The 19,258-nt window shown below is 37.6% G+C and overlaps 1 protein-coding gene across 1 annotated transcript; it reads right to left on the minus strand.

Annotated features, from left to right (window-relative positions):
* Positions 1-7,014: 7,014 nt before the first annotated feature.
* On the minus strand, positions 7,015-13,862 carry LOC121426457. Its single transcript, XM_041622766.1, has 2 exons — positions 13,617-13,862; positions 7,015-9,654 (listed from the first exon to the last, which is right to left on the minus strand). Exon 2 carries the CDS (start codon positions 8,854-8,856, stop codon positions 7,843-7,845), a length of 1,014 nt encoding a protein of 337 aa, XP_041478700.1. The 5' UTR covers positions 8,857-9,654; positions 13,617-13,862; the 3' UTR covers positions 7,015-7,842.
* Positions 13,863-19,258: the final 5,396 nt, after the last annotated feature.

The raw sequence follows: 19,258 nt of genomic DNA on the forward strand, positions 1-19,258 counted from the left end.
TGAGTCGTCTCGTGGATACACTCATCGCGAAGGTTTTCCCCGGCTAATCGAAGAACTCGTTGTCTCCCATCCTTTCGGTCAATGATGAACCGGCTCTTGTCCGTGAAGACCACATGTTGCCAATGCCCTGGATGAAGCCTTCTGTGCTCCCTAGCCCAAAAAGTTGAGCTACTCTGAGGCGAACAGACAGGCGTGGACATTTGGTCAACCGTCGTGCTGGGTAACCATGTTGGAGCAATCTGCGATTAACGGTTGACCGGGAAACGTTGATCCCATGATATCTCCTCCACAAGCGACGAAGACGGCTCGTGGGCATTTTCCGGTTTCTGCGGCTGAAATTCAACAGTTGGCGATCATCTATTCTTGTGGTCAATATGGGACGTCCTGGAGATTTCCGTGGCCGCACATTCCCCGCCTCACGTTGACGTTTCAGGATCTTATGGCGCTGTCATACCTTGGCGTTTTAGACAGCGTAAGCCCGACGTATCAAAATTTCTGTAAAACGTCGGCATACGCTGAACTTTGATTTTTTTTCATCTCTGGGCGTATACTTAGCGTATTCATAACGAGTTGGACGTATACATAACGTATTAGTAACTTATATCGAACGCTTCGTTAACTTATAAGTAACGTATTCAAACGAATGCTTAGCGTATTGCTGGCGTACACAACTTATGCCCTACGATAGCCTAACTTACGCATAGCGCGCGGCAGCGTATCGCTGACGAACACGTGTCGTAGCCTATAAAAAGGCTGCCGCTCGACTATTCAAATCATAACTGCACGATATATCATCTCTCGAATGGCATGGGCATCTGTTCACCATGAAGTCTTCATGAGTTCTGATGGGTTCCTCCTGTGTACCCCACCTTTGTATACCAATTCCTATAAACGTTGTCAATACGCCATTATACGGTAGCTGTAATTTATAAACACGTTCAGTAAGTTTTGTGGTCGTCCGGAGCACGTCTTCATAAGTCAATATACGTTGGAGTTAAGTTACACATACGTTCAAAGCACGTTACTCATAGGGTAGAAGTAAGTTTTAGGGTACGCTGGACATTATCGCGACGTACATCGACTTATGAGTAACTTACGAGTAACGTGTATCAACGATCGCGGAACTTGCCTACTACTTATGGCCCGCGTATGCGGGACGTATGAGCCATACGCTGGCATACGTCGAAAAATGTTGTGCTGGCACAAAATTTTTCGACGACCTCGCCGTATGACGACGTATACCAGCGTGTTTTAGCGTACTCTTAACGTATGCAAAACTTACCCGTAACGTATTCGACGTACGCCAGCGTATTCGCCAAATTCCTCATACGTCGGGAATACGCTGTCTAAAACGCCAAGGTGTGACAGCGCCATTAGAGACTGCACGTTGACGTTTCAGGATCTTAGAGACTGCATACTGGGCGTTGTGGCGTGCGCCTGTAATCCAAGCTATGTGGGGAAGTTACTAATTGATCGCCCCCCCCCCCCCACCGGACGCCTTTGTCTGCTTCCTCTTATCTAATTTGACATTAGATCCAGGTATCCACTAATGTCTTGAATTTAACTTTTAAGTTTTGCTTGAATTTCAACACAAAACGCTTTGGCTGATTTGAACTCATCAGCTTTTTTCTTTTCAGATTCAGATTCGACTGTTTAGATGTCAGAAGTGACATGTTCCACGGCATCCATTAGGTCTTATAACAGTTAGTTTTGCGCGGGCTGCAAAATCTAGAGCCCTGATTGAAATTATGCTTATATACAAATTATTTCTTTACAATCTACTTAATGTTTTTGGAACTGCGCATGTACAAGGCCTCTTGGCTTTTTGCAGTTCCCTGTTTCATTTTCATTTTTACTTTTGCATGAAAATAATTTTGTATATTTTGTATTATCATACTTTTAAAGAAAACGGAATTAATGGAATTGAATTTAATCTAATAGATACACTATTCAAACATAAATTTGCTATATTTAAGTACATGTTCCCCACAGGTCTAGATGCAAAGTAAGCTTATAGGCTTATCGCTGGGTCCAACAGTCAATTCGCATTGAAGTTGCGTAGGGATATTGATGTTAGAGCTCTGGGATTCATCAGCCTTTCGACACCCTATTCTCGTAAAGCAAGAGCGTAGCTGTGTTCTAAATTCAGTCAGAAGCATCCAGATTATGACCGGGTTCAGCATGCCGTTAATGTTTGCTAACACTTCTCCAATCTTGGATAGTACAGGAAACCAAGGAGTATCCAATTTTTTATAGTACACGTAGGATATGTGTTCTACAAGAATAATGGAACACATGAAGATCCAGCACGCGCTCGTGCTTGCGACCACAAGGGCAAAGGGCACGATTACTTTCTTGCTGTTGTTTGCGCGTCGCTGGAGCGCTGCGTCACTGAGTCCGATGTTTTCAGAGATACTGGCGATTTTTTTTTGTAGATGAGGATAAAACATATTGCCGTGATGATGAAGAGATGGCATTATGATACAGGGAGATAAAATTTTTAAAACAGTCTCTGTTGCAAGACTGTTAAACCCGTTAAATCCAAGAATAAGAAAATATGTCGCCGGCACAACTATCCAAATTACCACACAGACAGCTACAGATCGTCTGCCAGTGACGATGGGACTGTTTCTGAGAGCATCAATGCGAAGGATGACGCTTGAAAGCGATGGCGAGTGTATATAGTATCGATATGAGTAAACCAGTCGCATACAGACATCGAATCCATAAGTCGTTTCCTATTTCAAATACATCCTGCATTAGAATGATAAAACATAAGAATACCATTCACTATCAGGGCCTTATACTGTCAAACCTGTCTATTCAGGCACCCCAAGGGTTACCGAAGAACTGTAGAATGGTGGTCATCATAGAGAGGTTCTTTAACATATTCATGATTTCCTTTCAAATGGATTGGAATTTTGGTGGCCACTTAAGACAGGTTTTCATAAAAAGACACAGTGGACACTTTTGACTGCATTTTGATTCGACGATTATTATTTTATCATCAACGATTATCGATATAGCGATAAGTATTATCAAAATCTTCCACTGTTACCCACACTTTGCCATGTGTGCACCTATACTATTCTCTAATCATACAATAGTCCTAACATTCCTTCCCCTCTCCCACACCAATCACAAGACAAGCACCAAAAACCCTCCCACATACACACACGCATACACACGCATCTTAATTTACACACTGCACTTTCAGCATCTATCGTACTAATAAGTCTACATCTCACCGCGAACTCATGCAACTTGAAGATGAACATTGAAACAGCCGAGGTGCAATCTGCGAGAGCCACGTTGAAAGTAAAGATATATGCTGTTCCTTTAACGCCTTGTTCAGTAAGATGGCACACAAGGTGGCTAGGTTTATCAAGGTACCCAAAGACGAGAACACCAGCATAGCAGCATGACAGATGTATATTTTCAGTGGATCTGCCATTCTTAAAGGTTTAAATCGGCAAAATATATCAAAGGTTAATTCGAACTTGGTTTTTTTTCTCAATTACCCTCACTACCTTCAATGTCGAAACTACCAACCATTTGGCAGAAATCACAAACAACAAAATAATTATGATATAACATAGCTGGATATATAACTCGCTCTTTGCCACAGGATATAAAGCTACTCTGTGGCGAACAGACCTTTATCAAAGGTGCTCATGTAATCAAGGAATTAATCATACCGAGTACCCATTTACATTACATGAGTCGTGTTCGGCACAGTGTAGATCAATTTCATGCTGAAGGGCATCACGCCATGACTGGGATTCGAACCCACGACCCCCTGTTTTACTATGTTTTAAAGTAAAGAGACTAATCCACTGAGCCACAACGCTCCACTAAAAAAAACAAACTCACAAAAAAGGTAGGAGCCACAAGAGGACTAATCACCATTCCGCGATATCTCAACAAAATGCATGATCATGAAGGCATGCAATCTTTGACTGTACATCATATAGGCTTACTTCTTTCTTGGAAAATGAGCCTTAATGAAATGACAAGTACATTTCTAACTCCATCTAAGCTGCAGAAGAATAATATTTTACACATTCCACCCATTTGATTAATTTTCTTGATATCTTTTCACATATTTTTTTTAATGAATCTGAAAATGACGTGTTCTATGTTTATTTTTTATAGACTTATAGTTATACCGTTATACCGAGGTTGTTTTACCTGACTGCTAAGAAAGCACGAATGCCTGTGAGCAAGCAACCAGGGGACCAACGGCTTAAGGTCCTCTCCGAGGGACCTGGTAATGAGGATAAATGCCTTACCAAAGGGCCCTAGCGCACCACTTGGGAATCGAACCCGGGTCACCGGAATCCGAAACCCCCGCTCTACCGACTGAGCTATCGCGCAGTGGAACGCCTCTGGCAGTCTCGCTTGCACTAAGCGATTCGATATAGCAGTGCGGACTTTGGAAACAGCTATAGGATAATTTTTCACAAAAAGAAAAAATTCATATGATAAAAAATACTATGTCCATTGATTGACCAAAAATGACCTTTGACCTTGCATGATCATGTGACCTAAGATGTGTGCAAAACAATCATTTATACTTGATTACCCTTATGTCAAAGTTTCTACTATATCCATAAAATTTCAGTTATGTTGACAATTCCACAAGTTCCTCCAACATGGCTAAAGCTTGTTGACCCTAAATGATCTTTGACCTTGGTCATGTGACCTGAAACTCGAGCAGGATGTTTAGCGATACACCATTACCCTTATGTCTCAGTTTCATGAACTCGGTCCATATCATGTCTAAGTTATAATGACATTTCAAACACTTAACCTTCGTGTTAAGATTTGATGTTGACGCCACCGCCGTCGTAAATGCGGCGCCTATAGTCTCAATCTGCTATGCAGGTGAGACAAAAACTGTCTAGAGCGGATGCAAAATAAGGTTAGGCTAATCATTTTGTCCAACAGTCAATTCACCTTGATGTCGTGCATGACGATGTTTGTGGTAGAAACTGGTCGATTCGTTGTGGTGGTTGTCAAATCCAATGTAACATGAGACGAGTTCTGGTATTCATGCGTCTTTCGACACCCTAGTCTCTTAAAGCAAGCGCGTAACTGTGCTCTGAAATCAGTCAGACGCAACCAGATTATTACCGGGTTCAGTATGCCGTTTACTATCTCGAATAGGACGAACAACCAAAGAGTTCCTAGTTCTCGATGATCTTGATGATAATACACGTAGGAGATGTATTCTACAAAAGCGATGCAGCACATGATGAAACAGCACGCGCTCGCGCGTGTTTGCGACCACATGGGAAAAAGTCACGAGTACTTTCTTGCGCGTCGCTGGAGCGCTGCGTCGTTGAGTCCGACATTCTCAGAGATCCTAGTGATGTTTTTGTGGATGAGGATGTAACATATCGCCGTGTAACATATCGCCGTGATGAAGAGAGATGACCATATGATACACGGAGATACAATGTGTTGAAGTGCCTCTGAACTCCAAGAAGAAAATTGATTGCTGGCACAACTATTCAAACGACCACACATACAGCTATGGATCGCCTGGCAGTGACGATGCGACGGCTTCCGAGAGCAACGATCATGTCGATGCCAAGGATGATGAGACGCTCCAAGGCAATAGTGAGTGTACTTAGTATCGATATGACGAAACCAGTCACACCCAAACTTTCAATACATGAGTCCTCTCCTATTTCAAATAAATCCTGAATTGGAATGATATAAAACATAATATTCTGACTCTTTGTCTCATTCCCGAGTTTGTTATTTAATATATAACTGAACAGTACAATAATGAATCCTTTTTTTTCAAAACGAATCAATTTTATTACACAAAATGCTTACAAAAATATGATTCATAGCGCCCTTCATAAGGATTTCTTTTAAGTACATAAAACAATCACCATCAAATCATTGATAAATATACATTATGAAATAGGAGCAAATTAGGCAAGAAATCGGAAAGTGAAATATCCCACTGAAATAGTTTATGATTTGTTTTGTAAAAGGTAGAGTTGCAAACATAGAAGTTCCCTTTATAAACCTCATTACCACAAACGACCCCAAAAGTATATAATAAAAATCGAAATTATTCTACACATTTCAATTCTCCCATTCACAACAATGAGTTAAATATTTCATGTAAATTCTTGTGTATTTAAATCTTTTTACAAACATAATTATAATATCTGAAAAAAGTACGGTTTTCATGATTGTCAAAATAGAATACAATTCTAATCTCTATACTTAGTATCTCCTTCGATCTTAATACCATTTGTGAAAGCTAAAATTGTAATGTATATCATACACAACTACGATTTTTACTTGTATTCCATATTATGTATGGCAAAACAGATGTCTGAGCTTATAAAAGGGCGGATCCAGGATTTACCAATGGGGGCAGGTTTTCCTTAGGAAAAAGTTTGACAAGCAAAATAAAAGAAAGGGAAAAAAGGGTTTTCACTTTCAAAAGGGGGCGGGCACACGTCTGTTTTAACTACATTTTTACACTACAAATTTTAATTGTGCCTCTCAAAGGGGGGGGGGCACGGGCCGGCTTTGCCCCCTCCCCCTGGATCCGTCAGTAAGCTTATAACGTTTACAAGCAGAACTGCGTTTGCCTTCGTACAAAATATGGTTTCCTATCAAAGATAATCTGACAAATTTATTTCCATTCGATCGAGGGATATATCTCGAAAGAAGGGATTACCATGGACCTATTATGGACTGACATCCGTCATTCGTTAATGGATTTAAAGAGATTGTTCCCGTCAGGAGGGAGTTTTCGCTTCGCCATATATACGGAGGATCCAAGAACATAATAAATATATTTAAAAATGCCCGTAAAATGAACGCCCCCGCCCCCCCAAAAAAAAAACAGCTGGGATGCCTTTGTCGAAAATTGTTGAACCCTGAAGAGCATGCAGTTTCGTTTTCAGTTGCGGAGCTGACGAAAAGTTGCAAATATGTCGTTTGTCCATAGTCAATGACTAAACTGCTGTTTGATTCCCAAATTTTCGACAATGACTTTTTTTTTGTTATGAAGGTTATATGACAATATATTTTCTTTTGTCTTGAATCCTCCGTATGTCGCGATACTCCCTGATGTCCTTTCAATGATATTCTGTCTATGTTTCTTTGGCTTAATTTCACGAGGTATGCCGCCGATTAAAATTCACTATTTACCGCAGAAGAAAACAAATCACATAAATCATCATAACTCATCATAGCAGTTATGTTTCACAATCAAAACGTGGGGTTCCATTAGTTTTACTAATATTTAAAAAAAAACTGTCTGCTTTTATAATGTATTTTTTACATCTTTAGGATTCGATTTTCTCTTAATAAAACCCATCACTCTCATAACAAGAGCAAATCAAACATATTCCGGATATAGTGTATTAAATACTTCATATGATCTATGTCAAAGACCGAAGCTCTGTCAACTTTTACGTCATATTCATGAATTTCAGTATAACACGATCGATTTGTTTCCATCGTTAATTATTTCAGAACTTGGAATAAAATAAGAATGATAAAAACTAATGTTTCATATCCTTAAAATAAAACTGTACATCTTGATTTATCGCTAAAATTATCCTCGCATTTTACGAGTATACATGATAGACATAAATCTTGGGATGATATTTTTGTACAGTAATGTGTAGCGCATCTTTTTTTTATCTTATTATTGTTTTAATACTCTGGACGGATGTGTTATTAAGGAACATTTCATTCCAGATCTAAATATAAAAATCATGTATATAAAGGTTTTCTCTATCTGCTATTTTTTTTCATTTAACTTATATACCTGCATGCCTGCTTTTTCACAGAAAAAATCTATTCATAATTCATATATCTGTTCATCCATCTTCTGCACTTGTCAACTGATTTCTTTTTACATTCATCTTCTATCTCCTTATCAACGTCATCGAGTTGAGGAACCTCTATCTGCTGCTCATATCGTGCGTCGTAACCGGGAAATGTCATGTCGAATGACCGCTCTCGTACCACTTTGGTTCGCGGCGGTTCAAAACTTGCGTCAACCGCATCCGTTACCGGTCGAGATTTTTCACGCGTCTCATAACGCCGACCGACTGCGGGACTGCGAGGAGTGAGCGAGTTTCCACCGTGTTTGGCATTAGCGCCGCCGGGTTGTTTCCGGCGTTTCCCCGACTGTAAGAGACAGTTCTCTGACCGCGACTTCAGTTTTGCATCAATGAACCGCTGGGCAGGAGACGATTTCTCCTTGTTGGGTCGGTTGTGCATCGAGGCAAGGTGCTGTTCCGGTTGGTCCTGCATTTTTCTACTGTAATACCCTGGCGACTTGGCATTGGCAGCATGCTTCGCGCCGGCATCTGTGTTATTCTTGTCGAGATTTGACGATGGGTGACGTGGTGTGGTAGGTTGTGGTTGTAATGACACAAGCTGTGTCATTGACGCGTGTCTTTGATGGGCATCAAGCTCTGGGAGCGGTTGATTTAAATTCGTTTCACTCTTTGATCTTCGCGGGGTTGACGCGGTTGAGATTAGCCGCCGTCCCGAAACCTTACGTCCTCCAGCTCCTACCGCACGCGGATTCCTTGGTGATGCGTTGCCACCAACGGCAGCAGCATCCTCAGTTTTCGGCAACGAAAATGAGTTCGATCGCTTTGGGATTTTGTCAGCCTCCCGAGATGGGTTATTCCTTCGTTTATCACGTGACCCTTCATCATGATTCAAGATGACCTCTTTCACGATCTTAGTATTCGATTTTCTCCTCGTCAATAACTCATTAATTACCTTCCTCGCTTCATCGGATGATCTGATTTTCGTGATCGATCGGCCTGTAGTTTGATCATCAACCGTCATCATCGTGTTTCGCTCGAACACAGAAGAGCGTGATTCACCGAATGGAGCCTTGTTAAACCGAGTATGCCAATGACCTTGTGTGTTCTACCATCCATACCCTTTCACTCACTTTCCCCATCGAATGTCATTGACATTTCTAATCCAAAAGATCAGGAAATACAGAAGAGGAAATGAAACAATTGAAGAAACTCGTGACGCTAGGATCTGAAATATAGTGCAATCCAGAATGTTGACGTTTGCATTATTCAAGATATACTATGACTGATGTATTTTGTTAGAGTACAATTTAATGCTATAATTTGTGTGGATAAAGCACAATCCTTTCCACAGATGATATTAATCGAATCCAACGTCTTGACAAATTTTTTTCTCCAATATCACTTCGATTTGTCTTTGACGTGTCCAACGGGCTGCTGTAGTATTAAACTATTCACAGAAAATGGAATCACCATTTTATAAACAAACTAGAATAAGTTATTTTACCAATCCTTTCAGTCTTCGTCGGAATGTAGATGCCTTTATGATTCCAATTTAACACATCTAATGACATTAATATTTCCAAGTTTCTCATCTCTCGATGGTATATCTCACTTAGTGAGCTGAATCAAAACTGATGTACCCCCTAATGCTGGCGAACATATTGAGCTAGCTGCTCATATTTTTGGCACGTAAATTGAATGCCGTCTGACTAGTCGTCTGTTCCTCGCAGGTGAAGGCATTTCCGTCTGGCATCTCCTTGATTGGTGCGAATTGAAATAATGTACAGATTTGCGGAGTGGTGTACGTCATCATTCAAATGCCCTGCATGTACAAAAAATAAAAGACAAAAGGCAATTGAAAAGAAAGATTTATTGAGATTCTTAACAATTAATAACATCGGTGCAGTAAACTCGCTGCAGTAATTAAGAATTTCTCACTGTTATTTTTAAGCGAGTATGGTTTCGATCCTATATATATAGTTCCATTACATTCACGATATCGGCAGATGTCTGAGGCGTCTTTCGTTCCATTAGGACAGTGATAAAGTAGTGATTATGTCTTTTATGATGAGGGTGTTTGTTAATGCTATTTTCGCTAAATTTTCACCTGCCACACTGACGTATGTATTGGTAGTATAAAGTTGAAAGGAATCTATCTTAGACAAATCAACGGCTATTCAAATGAAAACAAGTAGAAAGACAGAATTTATAGCAAAACATTGAGCTTAGTTCCAGCAGCTGTGGGTGTAATCGATTTCTTCCTTGAAATACAGAAGCAACTGCGAATGCAAGAAAATAGAGAGACCAAATATGATGGCTTAGACACATGCTGCAGTTGTTATTTTAAATGATATATTACATCTTGATTAATTTGCAAAGAGATCCTTTTCTCTGTAATTTCCCTTTTAGTTGCAAGCTAATGACAGAAATCCGAAAATAAAACGAAACATATATCTACTCTAATCTAGTTAATATCCAAGCCCATGTAAGTCTTTAGTTTCTTTTTTTCATTGAAGAAATAACATGACAAAGAAAGATTGCCATGTGTCATAAATTAAGAACATCAAATTCATAGCAATCTGTCAGTAGAGAAATAACATGCTAATAAAGAATTTGATAGCGTGGAAAAACTGGTTCATGATCGTGCTCTATTATGCAATAAAATGAAAGAGTAGTTTCTAAACGCATCACTAAAAGGAGCCTAGTTAAAGTCTAATATTAGTAAATAGAATGTAATACTTTTCATCATGAATCTGTAATAAGTTATCATATCATCATTTATAAAATACTTTATACACAAAGAATGATAAAGATACAGGAATGATGAAAACGTATAAACTTATCATGTTAATTCTCTTTATCAAATCATATTTGCTGGCCTGATACTATTTGATTCAAAATGGTACATTTCTTAAAAAATGACAATAATAATACAACATTTACGAAATAATTAATTTGAAGCAAAATCAAATTTGATTGAGGTAATACTTAGTCTAAACAACCTTTGCCTAAGTGAATGGGCGTTTGAATTACTACTAAATAATCAGACACAAGTAAAAAGTGCGCGCTTTTTATTGGATGAAAATAAAATTTCGTTTTTTTTTTGGGGGGGGATTTATTTCGATTACATCTCTTTATGTAACAGACCCCTGATCACGATTACAGTGTCTTCACAAAGTGTAGTATGTGAAAATATTATTCACACTGTAAAAATTCTTACCACAGTGTGAAGATATTGTTACACTATGGACCTCCACAGTGTGTGTGTGTGTGTTCGCACCGTGTTCACATGGTCGACTATATGAATATGTGATTCATACTGTTAAAATGCTAAATTTTAACAGTGTGAAGGTGAGTTCACACTGTGTTTCACACTGTGAACACACTGTGCCACACACTTTGAGACACTGTGTTCTTTCCAGTAGGGTGGCAACAAATTTGGTGATCTTTACTGCAATTTTAATCATTTGGATAAGAATGACAAAGTTGTTATGGCAAGAACAGTATAGGCCCTACTTGCGCCTGTGGCATCACGTGATCTCGTTATATTTTCTTACCATAATCTAATATTTTTTAACTACATGATTTTATGGACAGATTATGTTCTTGTTACTTTCCAGTTTTCCTTCTTGTATTTGTTTCGCTTTCTCGCTAGTTAGACAATTAAGAACATTACGAGACATAATTCAATTAAGTGACGTCAACTGAAAGGTCAAAGACAACAATAACATCGTGAAGAGTTGTAATGATGATGTGGGTAGAACAAACATATGTACTTTTCTTTGTCGATATCTTATAGTGAGATCAATTTCACTTCGTGATGTTCACCACATAGTATAGTATGAGGACTGCGGCTAGACTGAATCGATAACACCTTTTGTATCCGATAGTGTCATCGGGGAAACCAGTATCGATCGCGATCACCAATTTTTCTTTATTATAGGCGCGTTCAATGTTAGGCATATTTTTTTTTCATGTAATGTCTATTATTTCCAATTCACATTCCGATGTGTGTATAAAGTAGAGGAGACGAAACGTGACTAGAGATGTTTCTTTCATTTATTCCGGGAGGAAGTAAAATTCTTTGCCATCGCAGGATACACCCCGAAGGAATAATAGGAGCAAAATTCACCCGAGTGATTAGAAATGCATAGAGAGATGAACACTTCCCCCTCTTCACTGTATCTCAGCGCACTCAAACACACTCTCACTGATATTAAAGGATATGTCATTTCTTTCTCTTTAAAACAAACAGTTCTTACAATATTAATCAGCAGTGTACACACACGCTCACAAACAAACCTGCTCCCACACACACACACACACACACACCCACTGTCACCCTCACACACACAAACACACACACGTACTGTCAACCCCCCCCCCCCCCCACACACACACGCACAGCCTAACACGCATCCACCCTGACACACACCAATATACGACTTTCTTTCTAAGACACTAACCCACCAACACATCTTCAGCGTCACACACACTTTTTTTCAAAAACACGCACACTACACCGTAGTCAACCAAGTATCTCACACACACACTCTTACCTGCACAATTTGTGTTCCTTACAAAGTCACTCAAATTTGTATACATATTATTTGTAAAGAAGTAATGATGGAAATAAGCTCTAATGTGTGTGGTATATGATAATAACCATAATAATAAAAAAAATAAAAAATATTGATAATAATGGTAATACTAATGATACTAATGATAATGATGATGCTGATGATGATGATAATGCTGAAAATGACAATAATGACAATAATAATGATAATAATGTTTTATTTAACCAGGGTAGCCACTTCAGTTAGGACACTGCTACCAGGGGGCCCTTCTCCGATCTAAATGCTGAGCGCCTAGCAAAAAGACAGAAGGTCCCATTTTTACAAGTCTCTGGTATGATTCGGCCGAGGATCAAACCCACGACCTTCCGTTCATGAGGCGGGCGCTCTGCCATGTCTACCACTAAGCCAGCATTATTAATGAATGCTTTGTTTTAGAAAATAAAAGATGATTGAAATGCTTTTTTTCATCGTCCATTCTTTATTTGCTCTCTATTCACATCGTGGGGCTTCCTTTAAAAGTTTCTCTGTCGAGTGAACAGAGCCTATATTTTTTTTAAGACAGACTTTCATCCATGTTATTGAATTTTTCAAAGAATATAGCAATATTCCTACGGAAGCTATATACCTTAGATGTTATAAATCATATTCTTCCCCTCTCATTCTCCTGTGGTGTACCTTCTTTCATCCGTGGTTGGATTTGGTTGGCTTAAAGTCGGGGAGTCAGCAAAGTGTTTCCCTTAGCCTTTCTCTTTCCTTTTCGCGTTTTTCTCCCTCTTAGCATACATACCGATTTCCTATCATTTGATTTGTACCTCTATGTTTTTGTTATGATTGCACGAAACGTATTTTCCGATTAACTTTTAATAATGTCTGTCAGATTTTACCTCTTGTTATGCCAAATCTGTATGACAGAATCTATTTATTACCTACATATTTCAATTTTTCTCCCGCTTCCATTCACTCTTACCCGTCTGAAAAAAAAAAGTATTTTGTATCCAGAACTCATCCCCCTTAAAATCGTTATCTTATTACAGATCAAATCACTTTTTAAAACCAACACTTACACCATTCGTCGACGTCGGAGTAAAATATCTTTTAACAATTAATACTCTAGTGTTTACACCGATGATAAGAATTTGTTTTCCTCATGGAACATCTACAACCTGAAATATATTAGCTTGATACTTATCAAATTTATACTTACCCATATCTGCTGCAAAACACCAATAGAAAACTATAGCCTTTCTGAAGTTCTGGAATTGAAAGATGTTAAAAGAATAACAATTAACCCAGGCAAACAACACCGAATAATGAGTAGCTACATGAGTCTCCACTAAATAAGTCGCTCGCGCGCAATGTTCGTTTTGTTTTCCGTATTTGAATGGATAATTGTTATCTTCCGTGCGTGTCATGGTATCTTGTTCGAGGAAGTGAAGTGAAGAATTGTCTGCTGAATGCAAAGAAAGAATTAACGATTGATCTCATTTCAATATGGGATCCTATGGCAAGCACGCAATGCCATAACTAATCAATCATCTTCATTGGGACACATGTTTGATGACTCCTCGAGTTTTTGACCAATGAAACAATGGGGTATAATAACAACTCGTCTTGAGGGGCAGAAACTCCTCACAGCCAATAAAAAAAGAGAGTTAAAAGGGGAACGCTATTTCCGTCCATCAGCATTCTGAAAAGCAAAAAAAGGGGGGTCGTTCAATTTCTCTCAGGGGCCCTTATGAAAAAAAAACAACAAACGCAATGACCTCTGAATTCAATCGACCAATTAACTTTTTTTTTAATGATGTACAAGTATCCTAATATTATAGCGATCAGAGTAAATGTGAACTAAACTTTTTTACAGTGTGTAAGTGTCACTTTTTGGTTGGAGTTTTCATATATTTTTCTCTATTCTGTGGAAATACATCCATTGCTTGAGAGAATGATGATTTTTAAAAGTGGCCGTTGACTCCGTAACAAAAAAGTTGGCTCTAGCTAAATTGCGATATCCAAGCAAGATCATAATGAAGATTACTACAAAACTAAAATGTTACAAAACATTGACCAGAAACCAATCAGAAGGTTTCTTTCATCGTTGATATCCGTGACACCCTTTGGGGGGGGCCGATATCCGTATCGTCCGTTTAATTTTAACACCACGGGCCTGCCATAGATTCATACCCGATCTCCCATCCATTTATTCAGATATTCACACCATGCACACCTCGGGGTATTACCGCTTGACTTCTCCATAATCTTCCATTGTACTCCGTTTGATTCCAAAGGATTGTTATGGGCGCCCATTGTTCTCATTTCTTTCTTCGAGTGATGAGCGTAGCGGTTTTTAGAATGATGATATGAATGTTTTAAGACTACCTGGAGGTTTCATTGATTTTGTTTGGTCGTGGTGTTACACGAAAATAATAGGCCAAAGATTCCTTCAAAATTGGGAGAATACTTATAATTCCAGCGATCTCTTCTGAAATTAAAAATAACGCCAGCTAAAGAGAGTAGTTAGAACCTACGGGACTTAAAACTTCACTCATGCCTTCAATATTTTATCAAATGGTCATATCAAGTCAATCTGCAAAACAAATTTGAATCGAAGAGGGGAAAAAATAAATTAAATGAGCATGACGCAAGGATTTCCCACGAATCTGGTGTCGAACAAGAAAGTTAAATTCAATTCAATTTTAATTTATTTCATTCAAAATTAAAAACAATTACAAGGTAGAAAAAATATATACAATAAAATAGAATGTGCAGACAGCTAGGAAGAACATCGAAGTCTTATAAAATGCTGCCACCAATAATACAAACAATTAAAACCAAGTAATATACAAAAACAAATGAAAAGAGAGCATATTTCAAATAAATAATAAAAATGATATATATAAAATAAATTAAGCAGTTTACAAAACCTAATAAACCTAAAAAGACATCGCAAAAGACACAAAGTTGTGACATTTTACATTTTCATTTGATTTTACAAAAGACATCTCAGTGCCCCTTATTGAAAGATTATTTTAATACTTTTAATACTATTTATCACAACTATTCCTTATACGCTCAATTGGAAACTTATCTTTACCATGTTTACCTAAGCCACGTACTGAATCATGTCGTTGAATGTTTTCATACCGTGGGGCTTCGCAGTCTAATCATTTATCTCCTATAAAATCATCTTCCAATTATAATACATTCATTAGGACACTTAATGACTAAATTCTGAAAACTATTTCCCTTTAAAGGACAAGTCTACCCCAACAAAAACTTGATTTGAATAAAAAGAGAAAAATTCAACAAGCACAACACTGAAAATTTACTCAAAATCGGATGTAAAATAAGAAAGTTATGACATTTTAAAGTTTCGCTTCATTTCACAAAACAGTTATATGTACATCTCGGTTGGTATGCAAATGAGGAAACTGATGACATCACTCACTCACTATTTCTTTTGTATTTTATTATATGAAATATGAAATATTTTGATTTTCTCGTCATTGTCATGTGAAATGAAGTTTCATTCCTCCCTGAACACATGGAATTCCATTATTTTAACATTTTGTGCTTCAGGCAAGGAGGTCATAATCGTCAAATTCGTAAAAATTGAAATATTGTATAATTTAAACAATAAAAAACAAAAGAAATAGTGAGTGGGTGACATCATCGACTCTCTCATTTGGATGTAACTGGCTCGTTCATATAACTATAATGTTAAAAATAAGCGAAACTTTGAAATGTCATAACTTTCATATTTTACATTCGATTTTGATGAAATTTTCAGCATTGTGCTCGTCTGATTTTTCTCTATTGATTCAAATAAATTTTTTTCTGAAGTGGACTGACCTTTAAACCAAGGTTCAAAAATATAATTTTTGGGGTATTTTTCGGTGGATTGTGGGTGGGGGGGGGGTAATACAGAGTGCCTATTGTAGGGTGGGGTGGGATTGCTGTTCTTTTTCCCTGTAACTGTTTTTGCTTAAATTATGTTATACAAATTTGCTAATGAATTTATTTTTGTAATATGAATTTAATGTTGTTTATTTAATATATCTGGACCCCTCGACAGAACAGTTGTGCTCTAATCGCTCAGCTGAGTAACGCGATCAATCCAATGTTATTTTATCATGTATTGTATTATGTTGTAGTTTTATATGTATTGTTTTACATTGGTAAATCAAATCAAATTAAATCAAATCATGACCCCCATTATGTGACTGCACAACTTGAGAATGTGAATAAGATATTAGATTAGAGAGCCGATGATGCAGTTACTTGTTTACTGAGAGTTAAATTATTGTCATACATCTCATAAGAGAAACGTATTGGAACATAGACCACTGTTTTAAAAATCACCAATAGCTTGTGAAACTAAATGATCCTAAAAAATAACTTTCTGACATCAGTGTAAGTATAACCAGAAGTAAATAAAACAGGGGAAAATTATGAGAGGAAAAATGAATTGAAAAGTTTTTCAAAATAATAGAAACAAAAGAAATAAATTTTAGAAATACAGAAATTGTTGAATAAATCAAATAGATTAATTAAATAATGGATAGATAAAAATAAGATTAAAGTGAATTAATGACAAATAAATATGAACACCATAAATAACTTTAATGATATATATATATATATAGTTTGTTTACTTCTCAAATGGTTTCATACTACATGAGCCAAACCCATTTGGTCTACTATGAACTAATTCTTTTGGGGTCTATATAGACTCCTATTGGTCTAATATCCACTTCGTCTAACTCTCATTTACTCCGATGAAACAAATTATTTGTCTGCACCGTGATGTTAATTAATAGAAATTATGTCATTTCGGAAAATTCAGTACAGAATCGACTTACGTAAAGAAAATTTCAATAACAACATTTCGATTACTCTGTATATACTTCAAAAATGATTTCAAAATAAATGTATGTATGTTAGTATAAATAAGAATAATTTATTGTCATAAGAACCATCTTTCCCCCCCCCCTTTTTTTTTGGGGGGGGGGGTAAACGCCACCCCCCCCCCCCCCTCTTGCAGCTTCATTCTTGGTCATTAATCAATTCTTATCGATCATAGGGCTTGGTCTACATCATGGCTACATCTCAATAGCCAAGGGCTGATGGCTTTTATTCTAGACTTCGCAATTCTCGAGACAAAACAAGAGAACTGTGTTTTTATGAGCATTGCGGTCACCCACAAAATAATTACAACCCTTAACTTAAGGCATTTAACATGACTACCTTAAGACATATAGCATGATCTACTTTCAGGAATAGCATGATCTATATTGAATAGTCACTTTTATAGGGCTTATAGGTTACAATTATTTCCACTGGTCTATACGTGGGAGCAATAGGTCCATGGTGGGATGGAGGATGGCCCTGAGGAGCGTGCATGGGTGCTGGGGGTGCTGCGTATAAGTTTGGTATGCTAAGATATAACCCAAATCACCTTCATCTTGAAGTGAATTTTTTTTTTTCAAAACCAGCACCCCCTCGTGATAAATCGTTCACAGCTAGGGCCTAGAGGGGCGGGGTCCTTCGGGCACTTGACCACGACAAAGAAAATTATTAGTATTATCCTGTCTCAAAGTCATGTATGTGGAATTCACATATTTTAAAAGAAATATTGTATTGTTACATAATACAATAAAGTTGAGTTTACTCTTCACATATTTATGTACATTCAGCTACGCCTACGGTGTCAACGTTGGGGGCAGCTAGGGCCACAAGAAAAACAGTGCTTAGTAAACTGTTGGGGTTACCCTGCACTGTGGTAAACAAAACGAAATAAATCAAATAACTGAAGGACAGAAAATGTTACACTTCCTCACTGACTGATCAGTTTCCTTTTACTAAAACCATTTTACCAAAACTTGGAAAATAGAATCTATACCTATCGTTTTCGAAATATTGTTTAAACTTTAAAATGTCATAACTTTCTTATTTTCCATCCGAATTCGACGAAATCTTCAGTGTTATGGTTGCTGCATTTTTCTACTTTTATTCAAATTTTATATTATGGGTGGACTTGTCCTTTAAAGTCAACATTTACCATAATGTAAAAGAGCAATTCCTCATCTGTTTCTCATACCTTTCTTGCACCATTGACAGTTATATGCTTATTTTGCACATCCTGCTGGTTAGTATGCAGCTTAAATGGGATTGATGACATCACACACTATTTTTTTATATCATTTAATTAACGATGAAATATCTTAATTTTCTCCAGACATGCGGAAATACCAATGAATTACAAATGTTTCAACAATTTGTGGTTCAGTTAAGCTGGTCCAAAAGTATTGTCAATTTTGTATAAAAAAATAAAATAAGTGTTTAATTCAAACAATTGGAAAATGTGCCTGCCTGGTTCGAGCATGAAAGTTTCGAGCTTCGAGCCTTAGGTCTGTCCCAGACGTAAATAATCATACCTGGTTCTAAAACGTGAGTCGCAGAATGGGAGGGGCGGAACTAACTTAGGGCTTCAGCCCCTGTTTATCAATAAAAATGTACAAAACCGCGTGTGTTTTTTACATGGTCAGCCCCTCCCCCTCCATTTTCAATTCAAATCCGTTCGCGGCCCTTGACAGCCGACCACCATCTCACCACGGCTATATACTATAGGCCTATTCTTGTGAATATGGTATCAACATATCTTTTTTTCTGAAAGATGCAACCTTTGTAAAATGTTGCAATTTTCTTGTTAGGAGTCTACATTGGAGGGCTTACGTAGAGTTGTGCCTACTGATATATTCAATTATCCCGGTCGATTGTATAAATGTTACTTTAAGAAATAGATCTTTAAAATGGATAGGCCTACACATGTATTTTTATGGGGCATATATT

Source organism: Lytechinus variegatus, chromosome 13 (assembly GCF_018143015.1).
Source record: "Lytechinus variegatus isolate NC3 chromosome 13, Lvar_3.0, whole genome shotgun sequence".
Classification (NCBI taxonomy): Eukaryota; Metazoa; Echinodermata; class Echinoidea; order Temnopleuroida; family Toxopneustidae; genus Lytechinus; species Lytechinus variegatus.

Excerpts from the sequence above, each read along its gene's own strand:
- LOC121426457 (XM_041622766.1), bottom strand. The coding sequence starts at position 8,856 with ATGATGACGGTTGATGATCAAACTACAGGCCGATCGATCACGAAAATC.